Source organism: Sarcophilus harrisii, chromosome 5, assembly GCF_902635505.1.
Source record: "Sarcophilus harrisii chromosome 5, mSarHar1.11, whole genome shotgun sequence".
Classification (NCBI taxonomy): domain Eukaryota; kingdom Metazoa; phylum Chordata; class Mammalia; order Dasyuromorphia; family Dasyuridae; genus Sarcophilus; species Sarcophilus harrisii.
Genome location: NC_045430.1, coordinates 250,182,343 through 250,195,764, shown reverse-complemented (window position 1 = coordinate 250,195,764; position 13,422 = coordinate 250,182,343). Strand labels below are relative to the sequence as shown.

The window sequence follows — 13,422 nt, the reverse complement described above, 5'->3', positions numbered from 1 at the left end:
GTATAGCTAACATGTATATAGCTAGGCACTGTACTAAGCTGTTCCCATTTCCACTTAAGGTTTTTCTTTTCTAAGCTAATCATCTCCTTTCCTTCAACAAGTCTTCATCTGTTTTGGTCTCAGATCCCCTCAACATTTCAGCCTTCTTCATCTGGATATTCTCCAGATTGTCAGTGCCTTTTTCTAAAATCTAGCACTTAGAATTGAATGTATTGAGATGTGAACTGACCATAACAAACTACAATGACACTATTATCTTCTGAGTAATCCTAAATCTATTTTCAGTCATCCTAAAATCCTATTTGCTTTTTTGGTGCCTATAACTACTAGTAAACTTACTCTACTCTAATTTTTCCCCCATATTAATTCTTACCCAACCCATTCAAACATAAGACTTTACCTTTATGCCCATTAGATTTCATCTTCTTGGATACAGCTCATCATTCTAGTCTGTTGAAATCCTTTTGAATTCTGACACTGTCATCCAAAACATTAACTATACTACCTTCATCCAAGTCATTAATAAAAGTGCTAGAACAATCTGGAACTATGTCCAAAGGGCTATAAAACTGTGCATACCCTTTGATCCAGAAGTGCCATTACTGGATCTGTATCCCAAAGGAATCATAAAAGAGGGGAAAGGACCCTTTTGTGCAAAATGTTTGTAGCATTTTTGTACAAAAATGTTTGTAGCAGCTTTTTTTGTGGTAGCAAAGAATTGGAAAAGGAGTATATGCCCATCAAATGGGGAATGGCTGAACAAATTAAGTAATGGAATATTATTGTTCTATAAAAAAAATAATGAACAAGCTAATTTTAGAAAGGCCTGGAAAGATTTACATGAACTGATGCTGAGCGAAACCAGGAATACATTATACTTAATAACAGCAAGAATGTGCAATGATCAACTATGATAGGCTTGGTTCTTTTCAGTGCTTTAGTGATCTAAAGCAATCCCAATAGACTTTGGACAGAAAATGCCATATGCCAGAAAAAGAACTAAGGAGACAATGTAAATCAATACATGCTATGTTCTCTTATTTTTTCTGTTTTTTATACCTCCCATGGTTTTTTCCTTTTACTATGATTTTTCTCCCCAAACATGATTCCTAAAGCAATGTGTGTTAAAATAATTTTTTTTCCTAAAGTGCTATAGGTTCTGAGGTCAGAGGAACTTAATTATTTGATTCATTTCTCCTGTACCTTTCAGAATTTGGAGAGCATTTTTTTGGTGTTCAATAAATCTTGGAATACCATTAGCTTTTAGTAGTGCAGAGATTATCCCCATTGGTGTGACAGCTGACTTTTAATCTAGGTTTCCAGGTGTTTGGGATCCATGGTATATTCTAACCTAGTCTTTTTTTATCCTATATAGTTATCCATTCCATTTTCATTCCTTTTCAGCTATCTATTCACATCAGCATAATCAGTCTGCCCTAGTGGGGCTGCTTAACTTCTGAACAAAATCCATTATATGACAGGCTTTGAAGATTAAACTAGAATCATGATTTGAAATTGATTCACACCAGCCAGCAATTTTTGAATCTATGTACTTTTTCCTCTCTGGACCTTTGTCTTAAGGTGGGTTTTTAAAAAGAGAGAGAAAAAGACCTCACATAAGTTGAATTTGAAAGATTCAAACTGTAGCTGACTCAAAAGCTTTGAAATGCTATAATGATTTTCATTTCCCAAAACCCTTACAAAGAAGCTAAATGTCAATCCCATGTTTAAAGCAACCTGATAAAGTTTCGGGAACTTCATATGGCCTCTTGTTCTCAATTTACCCTAAGAAAGCAACACTCTTTTCAGAACATCTGTCCTGCTACCTGAAGGCAAAACACCTTCCTCCAGGTTCCTGAATCTAATTTCAGAAGATGTTTTTCAGGCATTGTTTTTTTAAAAGGGGGAGAAGAAGAAAGGGGAAAAGAAAAAGGAAAATAATAAAAAGAATGGATTTTCCATGGACAAGAAATTATCTTTTACATAAGCACTTCAGGCACTATGATGAAGTATCCCCCTTTCATATTTGGCATCCAAGCAATATCATTTAATCCCTTGACCTCACTATTCAATGTTTAACATTAGAACCATAAAAAGGGAGGATTTTAGACGGAGTCCTTGGCCAGTACAAGCTCTTTCCTGTCTACTTCAATGAGATAAATGATCTTAATACTCTTACATCCCATAAGAACCAGCCTTGAATTCTTGTAACAAGCACAGACCATCATTGATTATTGTTCTATTTATAGTCAGTTGCTGACTTCAGGACCTGGGACAGCGATATGCCACATTGCAAACAAATGCAAATAACATCCAGCAGGAAGTCAGGAGCCCATGAAATTACCAACCCAGTCCCCAGCAGTATTCACCAGTAATTGGTATACTCAACACCGATTTCTTTCTAGTTGAGGAGCAGAGTTTCTCCTTTGTTTGAAATTCTTCTTTTCCTGGTGGCCCTATTGACCTCCTCCTTTTATATTGTTGGAAATCAGTCAGATCAGGAAATTAGGAGGGAAAGTAGCTATGCTGGAGATGACTTTTGCTTTCATGGATTACAGGCACCTCCGACCTGAGACAATTTGGTCATTGCCTACCAAAGTTTCAAATGCCAAATGGTCAGGTGGTCAAGATTTAGGAGTACGTGGCTTTCATTGAATATTCCCAGAACTGGGGTGGTTCAAGACCTGGATAATAGAGCCAATTCCATCCTTTGTGGGGTTTTTTTTTCTTTACTAGAAGCATCACCTTCCCATTTTTCAGTAGGGGTAGGGAAATAGTTGTCATGAATCCATGACCAGGTGAGTAACTAGATCTGCCTATTTAGGAAAAATGGAATTTTTGGAGAGGAAAAACAGTAGTAAGAATGGAAAAATATTTCAAAAGGATTGTTTTTTTAGGCAAGGGAAATCAGGATGCTGATATAAAGTGTGTCTTTAATGTCCTAGAATGCTGTGGTAATAACAGTGGCACTTCCTTTGTATGGCTTAGTCAATAGTCTTGCCAGTCCTTTGGGACTTCCAAGCAGAGGACAAACATGCTTTCTGCCTTCAATCACAGGGGTATTTGATCAGCAGAGAGGAGCTGTTTGTTGGTTTGTCTCACACACCTAATATGTTCAAGAGCCCTTAAGTAAATCACTGGGAAAAATGCCATGCGTTGGCAAATGCAGTGCATTGCAGGGAAGGCAGTGATTTCTTTATACAGGTATTTGAAAGTTGGCTGTGTGCTGGAATGAGAAGTGAATCAGAAGGCAATATTCTGTGGGAACCAGGTGTTTGACAGGGGCCAGGTCACTCCTCCTTCCTGGTCTTAGTCAGTTAGTAGACATTTATTAAATGCCTACTATGTGCCAGGTACTATGCTAAGTGCTGGGGATGCAAAGAAAGTCAAGAGAGTTCCTCAAGGAGTTCATAATATGATGAACATGCAAAAACCATGTACAAATTAGCTATCTACAGAATAAGTGCCTTAATGGAAAATGGGTAGGTAAATGGCCTCTAAGAACTCTTCCATTTCATGATTGGAATTCTTTTACTTTACTTTCCCCCAAAATTTCCCATAACTTGAGTAATATTAATCATTTCATTTACCAATGTCTTAATAAGAATCAAAAATTCAGATTGGGAAGAGGACTCAATTATTAGGTAAGATATGTTTTATAAATGAGGAAATAGACTTAAAAGGGACATATATCAAATAGTTCTTTGCAGAACTAAAATCCAAGTTTTGTTCCTAAAATCCCAAAAGTTGATTCTGATGGCCCCCATATGCACTTGGAGGTAGGGGAAAAAATTTGATGCTGATGACTACATCTTGGTAACAAGTACAAAACTGATTACAGATATCTTAATGGGGTTGTTGGGAAGATGTTGCTTTGGAGCCAGGAGGAGCTGGGTTCTAGTTCTTACACATAATGATGTGGCAAGCTGCTTCAACTTTAAATGGTCCCATACAATTCCTCTAGATTGGTTCTTTCAGGTTCAAATAAAAACATATCCCCACTGCTTCTGTATTGACTTAGAAAATCACAAATTCACCTTATCTAGGTTGTATTTTAATTTATTGGTTCAGACTGTGACTAGGGGTCTGAGTTGGGCATCTCTGTATACTAGACTAGAAGATGCAGACTACTTGCTAATCAGCATTTTAGGTGGTACTAGGTAGAGGAATTTTCCTTGCTAGAAGTTGTATAGAACTTTAAAGTAACCAGGTTTGATTTGCACCATGTGTATCACATATAAGACTTTATTTGATGGTTTTCTGAAGAAAATTATTCCCTTTCTCCTTTAGTCTATAGCATCCTAGATTTGTATGTAGAGGATATCTTAAAAATACTCTCCTGTTTGCTAATCTTACAGAGGAGAAAACTAGAACTCAAAAGGGGAAAGGACTCATGTGAGGTCATAGCTAATGAATGATAGAGCCAGGACTTTTCCCTAAAGTCATAGGAGGTAGCGTTCTAATGAAAAAAAAAAAAAAACAGACTGAGAAGGCTCCAGACACCAAGGGAGAAAGGATGGGCAGCAAACTCTCAACTTCATAATCTTTTCACTGAGTCATAAAATTGATGTAATCTTCTCAAATTGATTTGAGATAGCAAAGCAAGGAGATCAGCCATTCCCTGACATTTGGCTCTTTTTCACTCAAACATATATGGCCATTAGATTGAAGATATTTCATCTAGGTAGCTACCATAAGTAGGATTGTCCCAGAAGAAATACAAAATAAATATTCTTTTTGTTTAATAGAAAATGGAGTTCTGCTCCTCTTAGAGTCTGGTCTGATCTTTTAATCCCACTTGGAGGGAAGATGCTTTCTATTGTGCTGATAATTAGCAAAAACACCCTATCTCCTTTCCTATTCCTGGTCAGTGTTTTCATTATCACCTTCTCCCCCTTTTCCTTCCTTTGGGTTGTACTATGAGTTCTGTACTTTATTAGAGACTCAGGCCAGATATTAATTATCATTTTTGGAATTATATATTAATATTATGTATCCTCTGTAGAGAAGAGGCATAACTAGTAGCCTGACCTTTTATCAGTGTCCATTCTCCTTAATCATTCTGCAGACACTGATGTCTTTGACCACCATGTTGACTTCCATGACTACTCTCCACTGGATCTTCAGCCAGTATGAGTTCTAATTCTGTCATCTTTGTGGGTTCGTCTTCCTCCTCTTGATCTCTAAGTGTAGATATTCCTCAAAGCTCTGTCTTTAGAATGTGAATTTTCTTCTCTTCCTCTCTGTCTATACTCTTTCTTCTGTTCATCCATTCCCATGGCTTCACTTAATACTTCCATGCAGATAATGCCCCAAACTATATAAAACTGTATACTGACTCCTGAAGTCTACTCCCATGTTGCCCATCACTTGCCTCAAAGTCAAACTACATATGTGAAAAACTGAAACTATTACTTTCTCCAAAAACCCTAACTCTCCTCCCAGCTTCCTTGTTTGCCTTGATGTTACCACTATTCCCCCCTAGTAACTCGAGCTAAAAACCTCAAACATCTTTGACTCTTCCCTCTTGCACATTCACAAATCAATCGTCATCTTGATAAGGTATCATATCTGTGTCCTTCTTTCTATTTATAATACCACCAACTAATTCAGGTAGTAATTAACTCTCACTTAAACCATTCAAATAGCCTCCTGATGGGTCTCCCAGACCCTAGACTCTTCCTTTTTAACATGTCCTTTTCACTACAGCACCACCTAAATAATCTTCCTAAAGCACAGGTCTGAATATGGTCATTGTCATATGAATCCTCAGTAGTCCACCCCCTGAAAAACAAAATAAAACAAAACAAAACAAACAAAACAACTCCTCAGCTTGCCATTTAACGCTCTTCACTTTGTGACTATCCTAACTCTCCAGCCTTATTTCATTTGTACATTCAAATCAAACTAGGTTACCAGCCATTGTTTGATTCTATTCTTTCCTCTCCTGCCACATACATTTATAAGTCAATCCTCCAATCTAGAATGTCCTTCTCCCACATTTTTGCCTGTCTAAAATCTTTTAAACCTCAGCTAAGTCATTATTTCTTCACTGAAGTCTGAAAACACTTTTTCTTTTCCCAGATTTCCCAAATTTCTTATTGTCCATCAGCTGGGCTTATCTAGATATGTGTATCACACTTATTTATGATTTTCTCAGTCCCTCCTTCCCGACCCATTTCAGAATGTCAGCTTCTTAAGGGCACAATTCCTTACCTGTTATCCATTGGTTATTATTCAGTCATTTCAGATGTGTCCAGCTCTCATGATTCTTGTTTGATCATTTGAATCACCAGGTAATAAGATTAGAGGTAGAAAAAGGCCATAGATACCATTGTTCCCAGCCTTATTTTAACAGATAAGAAAACTGATTTCCAGCAGTATTGAATGACTTGCTCAGGCATATGGATACTGACTGTTATTGATATTGTTGTTGTTCAATCATATTTTAGACATGTCCAACTCTTCCTTGTCCCATCTGGGTTTTTTTTGGCAAAGATGATTTGCCATTTCCTTCTCCAGCTAGTAGAGGCAGGATCCAACTCCAGATTATCAGAATCTGATAACCAAAAACTCTCCCCTCTGAATCCTGCTGCTTCTAATATATCTTCTTCCCCCACCCCCACTCATAAGGGTATTTTGATTAAGAAGAGAGAAAAATAGTTATAGTCTCATTGATTTGGAATAGGTGTAGCTCTCCTTTTTTTTCTGGTGTAGCTCTATATAGTAAATGGACCAAAGTTGGATGGAACCAGAGCAAATGTAAGGAAGGAGCTAATCATTCAATTTTTATGAAGCTTATAATCTATCTACTGCCCAATTTTTGCCCATTTTTCTCCATGCTCTTTTCCTCTTGGGCTATATGAAGCAGAAGTTGCTCTCTTAATCTAATAGATATGGGTGTATAAGGAACTTTAATAGTAAAGAGAGCATTCTTAAGTGACTCCCTATGGATATAACCATCCAAAATTATACATGAACACACATGGTATAAGAACACATTGTTTGGGGGATTGGAGAATACCTAAAAAAGAACTTCCTTTGTCTTCTATTTCTGATCCTAGGAATTCAAACAACTTCTCAGGAAAGCCTTCTAAAATTCTGAAGCCAAATCTTCACTCTTACATTCTGGTTGGAATTTCCCTTAGAAGATGTATAGTTTGAGAATTTGATTGATGGCTGTGTTCAAAATGAACTATTTGTGGTTTACTGATCCCCAGGACTCCCTTCTGGAGTGATGATATTAAGGATGTTTTTAAATGATCCATTACAACTGTGGTAGACATTAGTGGAACAATTTCTGAACAGCTGGATTGGATTATATTTCCTAAAGGGAAAAGAATGTTTCCATTCTCATGATAAATTTTCTTTTCTTCTTCTCCCAGACAGAATCATGAATAAACTGGAGGACAAGCAGGACCAGATGATACCATGAAGAGAAGTTTACAGGTCCTCTATTGCCAACTGTTTAGTAAGTAGAGTCTCTATTTCCTCTTGCCTCTGATATGGCAATGTTATCATTGTCTGCTCAACTCCAGCTGTATATGCATTCTCTAGATAGTATTTGCAGGAAAGTCTAAGATTGGTCGCAAAGATGGATGCAGTGAATTATCCCTGTGTTCATTAATCTATATATTGAATAGCCTCTTGATTTTCTATCATCTGAATATATGCCACTGTTCAGTGTTAACTAATTGTCATATAAGTTATGAGTCATATGGTTACTTCAGAGAATTAGATGTTGAAAGGGCAAATGTTGCTGTGCTACTGGGTTTAAAAAAAATGTCTTCCATTTCAGTGGTTACATGTACTTCTTGGTTGGTAGGAGTTGAGACTGGGAATATGCCACTAAATGACTGTTGCTCTAAGTGTTTGAGCTCACAATTGAGTGGGCAAGTGGAGCAGACTGGCAGTTCTGAGACTGTTCCTCGGTAATCTAATCTTTCTAGTTACTTCTTCGTTCACCATGGTATTTTCCTAACCTTGTTCTATAGAGAAGCTTTGGATTCATGGCTTTTTCCACTAAGATTCTATTCTTTTGCTCATTCCACAGTCCCCCTAGACCTTTCACCTTTGTAGATTTCTAACTTTTTATCTCAGGGCTGCTATTTTATTGGATCTCTGGAGGTGGACATAATGCTTGGACTGCTTTTCTTTCATACCTTGATAATCACCCTAATGGATGGAAATAATTAATAATGGCATTAGATTTGATATTCATTGATTCTTTTTTAATCCTGTTTGTTGGGATTGGTAAATTAACACCATTCCAGCCCTAGTTTTGCCCCCTCCGAGTGTAGTTTAAAGGAAATGTATATCTTGACCCTTCTAGAGACAGCCAGACAAGCAGCCCTGGAATATTGACAGTGCTTCCATTGCTGAAGTTTTTTTTTTCTTTCCACTTTTTCTTCCATTGCTGAAGTCAACGGAAGCACTGTCAATATTCCAGGGTTGCTTGTCTGGCTCCTGTTAACATGTGCTAAATTTGTTTTACTTTTTTTGAGAAAATAAAATTAAAAGAGTTTGGAATGCAACCCACAAATCAGCCCTTTGAGTTGAGTAATTCAGATTAGATTGCAGCCTCCATATGAAGGAAAGCATCTCTGAATAGTATTCTGTCTGAACTTTTAATTAATCATATCTATCACTGAATTGCAATTCTTCTAACACCAATTGGGTTAGCCCATTTGGATAACAGTATATGGGAGCCACTTACATGCAAGTCTTTCTCATTTCATCTCTGGGCAAGTCTCTCTCATTTCATCTCTGGGCACCATTTTGAACTATAGTTAAACTTTGGTGGGCTTGGGGGAAGGAGATCTGGAGTTAATCGATGGGAGAATTCCTATCAATGCAGATCATTGAATAAATCATCCAGCTCTTATTAAGTGCCTGCTGTGAAACAAGGGTTGTTTTGATGCTGCAAATATAACAGCAAAAAAACTTACTGTCCCCTGCCTGCAAAGAGTTACCATCTACTAAGACAAAACAACATATACAAATGTAAGTACATTCAAAGTGGATATAAGATAGTTTTGGATAGAAAACATTCATAGCTTGAGATGAACTTCGAAGGAAACTAGTGATTTAGGAATTAGCAATTGTTGGTAATTTAGAGGTCTAGAGTATTTCCTGGGAACACTGGGTATTGGGCACTTAAGCAACTTTCTATGTGTCCTAAAGTTTTTGTCCTGAGGTTTTCACGTCCATGATCAGATCTTCCTGATTTTGAAACTAGTTCTATCTCCATTATTCCATGTTGTTTCTCCTGTAGTGAATCCTCAATGCTTGTATAACAGAGAAAAGATTTTAGCCCATGGAAGAAACCACATTATTCAAAATAGCATCTCCTTTATTGACTAGGTCCCTGAAAGTATATGAATATTCACTAAGCCACATAGTATTCCATGGATCTCTTTGGAATTAATAACTCCTCTTTATAGAGGTTCACATGACAATTTTCTCTAAACAGTCATGTGAACAAAGTGCACATATTATTGTCCACATTTCATAGATGAGAACTGAGCCATAGAGATCTTTTGTTATTTGTCAGAGTAGAACCTAAAATTCTGATGTAAAATGGAGACTAGACAGGATGGTGTAGACCAGTGGTCCTCAAAGTGTAGTCCAAAGAATTGTTGGAGTCTCTGAAACCCTTTCAGAGGGTCTACAAATTCAAAATTATTTTTTATTTCTAATATAGTAAATAACTATAAGTATAACCCATATGAACAAAAACTCTTTGAACAGATCCTCGATAGTTTTTAACAACATGAAGATACTGAGAACAAAAGTTTGAGGACCACTGAGGCATCAGACTTGTGACCATCAGCGTCTGCCTGCAAAGAAACCAGATTAAAATGCAATTAGAAAATGCTTAGCCAAATACATAAGATACCATAAAACCTAAGTAATATTAATTTGTGGTTTTCTAGATCAGTATGTAGCACTACAGATGTTTCTATTTTACTTGGATATTATTGAGAGGAAAGCATTGCTAGAGTAGCCACCTGGAGGACTGACTTCTAATCCTATCTTTGCTACTTCATGAGTATGGGATGCTAGACAGGAAGTTAGTCCAGCTCTTGAGGAATGCTAGACTGGATGTTCCATAGTCTCACAGATCTAGAGCTGGAAGAAATCTTAGGAACAATTTAGCCTAAATCCCTTATTTTAAAAAATGTGTTTTTTAATCAACAAAATTGAGTTTCTCCCCTTTTGTCTCTCCCCATTGAAAAAAGAAAAAAAAAATCTTTGAAACAAATATATATGTAATCAAGCAAAACAAATGACCACATTGGCCATGTCCAAAAAATATCTGTCTCCTTCTCCATCTTGAGTTTACCACATCTATCAGGAGATGCAAGCCCTTCATTTTATAGACCAAGAAATTGAAGCCCAGGGAGAGAATTGAGGTAGGAAGGTAGTAAGAATTCAAGGTGATATTTGAACCCAAGTGCTCTAATTCAGAGCCATTTGTCTTTCTTAAGCAGTAAACGGGGCATCACACTGCCTTTACCACATGTTGGCTGGAAGATTCAGGGACTAGTTGGAAGCAGATCCTTATATCCAGCAGGAATCACCATATAGAGAATTATTTTGCTGTTTTATCTGTTTTATTTTGCCATTCATGTTCTGTCCTTTATCACAAACTTCTCATTTATAAAGTTGATTAATTAAAACAGAGGATATGTAAAAGATGAAGGGACATCTCCATAGAGACTGTCATAGGAGTTGCTGAATGGAATTAAGTTTAAGCTCTTCCATTCCTTTGCAAAATTTGCACTGGAAATTCAGAATGATCCAGTGGAAACCCTGTACTTCTACTGAGTAGATAGGGATATTCATTGAACCCATTCTAATTGAGCATTAGTTTGATTTTCAGCCAAGTCTGCCTTCTAATATCCATCTTCATCTTTCTGCTTATTACCTCTCCCATCATCCAGTGTGGGGCCCCAGCATATTCTACATGTATTCTTGCAATGGCCTCTACTGTATTAACATTAGTTATTATTATTATTAACTCATTTCCTTCTAGCCCCTTCTAGGAAACGCATCCTTTATGTTACTGTCAAAATAATTTTCTGAAATCACAGCTGTGATTATCACTTTCTAGGGCTCAAAAATAGTAACTTTCCCATAATGAATAAGATCTAAATTTGTGGTATATACTACTCACCTTAGGGCCCTGATTTTCTATCATGATCACCCATGTTTGTGATATGAATTGTGAAAAATTAAAGTTTCTTGTGAAATTCTTGTGATAGACTTACAGGTCATGTGATTCATGTACCAACCAAAGCATGAGTCCCTTCTGACTTTATCACTGACAAGTGGTCATCCAGCCTGTTAGAAGAACTAAATGATAAAGAGGAATGAATGAGAGGTACTGAATAATCACCTGTGGCAAGTTAAGGGCAAGTTCTGTTTCAAATTTATATTTAGCTTTTGTTTGGAATTGGAAAAATACAGATATAGATAAAATAAGTGAAAATAAGAGAGAAAGAGATGGAGGAAAAAAAGAAAGACGAGGTCTGTCTTCTGGAGAAGACATGTTACATGTATGCATTTTCTGAGATGAAATGTCATCCCAGTACTATTTCTGAAGCCCAAATCGTCTCTACCAGTCACCAGTGATATGTCAGGAGAAAGAGCTATTTATTATCATGCAAAACTCCTCTCCTGGCAACAGTGGTTCTTCCCCATGCTGACTGCAGCATCAGTCATAGCCCCCAGCATGCAACTAGCATAGGACAATCATTCCAGTTGTAAACCCCAAACACCTTTCTGCAAAACTTACCATGTGAATGCATCAGGAATGAATGTTTGCTTCTGAATATTTGTAGTCCTTTCGTTGAGAAAAAAATAATCCAACAAAAAATAATCTTAAGAAACCAAGAATTCTTTATATCAGAATCAAACTAAAATAAGATTCTATTTACATATATCTCTCATTAAAGGATGCTAGCACCTTTATATTTAAAGATGAATCATTAAACCTAAGCATCTTAAGATTTGGAGATGGAAGGAACTTTTGGCATCATCTAGTCCATTTTGTAGACAAAGAAACAAAGGCCCAGAGAGTCTAGAGGATTTGCCCAAAGTAAGACAGGATAGCAAATGTCAGAAGTGGGATTTTAATTGAGATCCTCTGTCTCCAAATATAAAACTCTTTCCACTGACCCATTTTAAAGAGAAAAGTACCAGGAGCCAATTTTCTGGATGGATAAAAACCTTTGGACTTGTTAACAATGTGATATTTATGAACTTCAATGAAGACAGAATACATTTCACCATTTTTTATTATTTGTTCCAAACATATATTTATGATGGAGTTAATTTTATTTGCATAGAGAGATGTGCAAATGATTTTCTCTCATGAGGTTCTGAGAAAACGATCTTCTTCTGTGGGAAGCCTCTCTTAATCTAAGGACAAGTTATCATTTAAACCCCACATCCAATGGAAGGCAATATATGTATGTACTGTAATTGAAATTTCTTGTTGGAATTAGAGCCCGCGATAAAAGAAAATAACAGAGAACTTGTCAGGAAAAAATTCTGCAGGCTCCAGGCTGTGATACATTTGGAAAAGTTTTTTTCTTGAAAAAGGATAGTGAGCAAATCCTAAAGCCATGGATTCTACCATATACACTAAATTTTTTGCTATTCGGGGGGAATCAAATGAGTTATGTGAAGTGCTTTGCAAACTTTAAAGTACCATATAAATGTTAATCAGCAGCAGAAGAAACACCATTACCACCACCACCATCATCATGATTTCCTCAGGGTTAGTCAGCCAGCAGGCATTTAAATATTTAATATATGACAGGCATTGGTGGTACAAAGACTAGCTGGTCCCTAACCTCATGGTGTCCACATTCTAATAAGACCACATGGAAATAATTGTACATTCGAGAAAGATGCATTAAAAAGGAGAAATTGTTGTTAATCTCAGAAGGAAGGCACTAAGTTGGGTGGTGGAATAGGATGAAAAAACTGGGAAGACCTCTTGCAGAAGATGGGATTTAAGCTGATTTTTAGAATAGTCAGGAAGCCATTATGCAGAAATGAGAAGGGAGAACATCCCAACCAGTGCATACATATGCTTAGTTAGGAGATGAAGTATCCTCAGGGCAGAGCTACAGTTTCTTATGAATGTGACAAGGTCATCAGCCACTGATGACATGTGACAAACAATGCAAGTCACTATACTAATTGTTGAGGAAGATTTAATTTAAAAATAATGATAACCAAAACAAAGATTCCCACTCAAGGACCTTGCAGTATCATTGGGATTATAACTTAAACCAATGTAGTTAGAAAGGGCATTAAAACCTGCATGGTGCTATCATCTATCCTTGCTTTTTCCCACCTGACCATTAGTCCATCCATCCCTCAGCAAAGAGCATATAATAATAAATG

General features: G+C 36.8%; 1 protein-coding gene across 1 annotated transcript in view; it reads left to right on the top strand.

Moving 5' to 3' along the window:
• The window catches only part of TMEM108 (transmembrane protein 108), a 356,705-nt gene that overhangs the window by 169,362 nt on the left and 173,921 nt on the right, over positions 1-13,422 (top strand). Inside the window, exon 3 of the mRNA XM_031940107.1 lies at positions 7,386-7,471. Within this exon, the coding sequence (XP_031795967.1) occupies positions 7,432-7,471 (40 nt within the window). The 5' untranslated portion in view covers positions 7,386-7,431. The remainder of the gene's footprint in view (positions 1-7,385; positions 7,472-13,422) is intronic.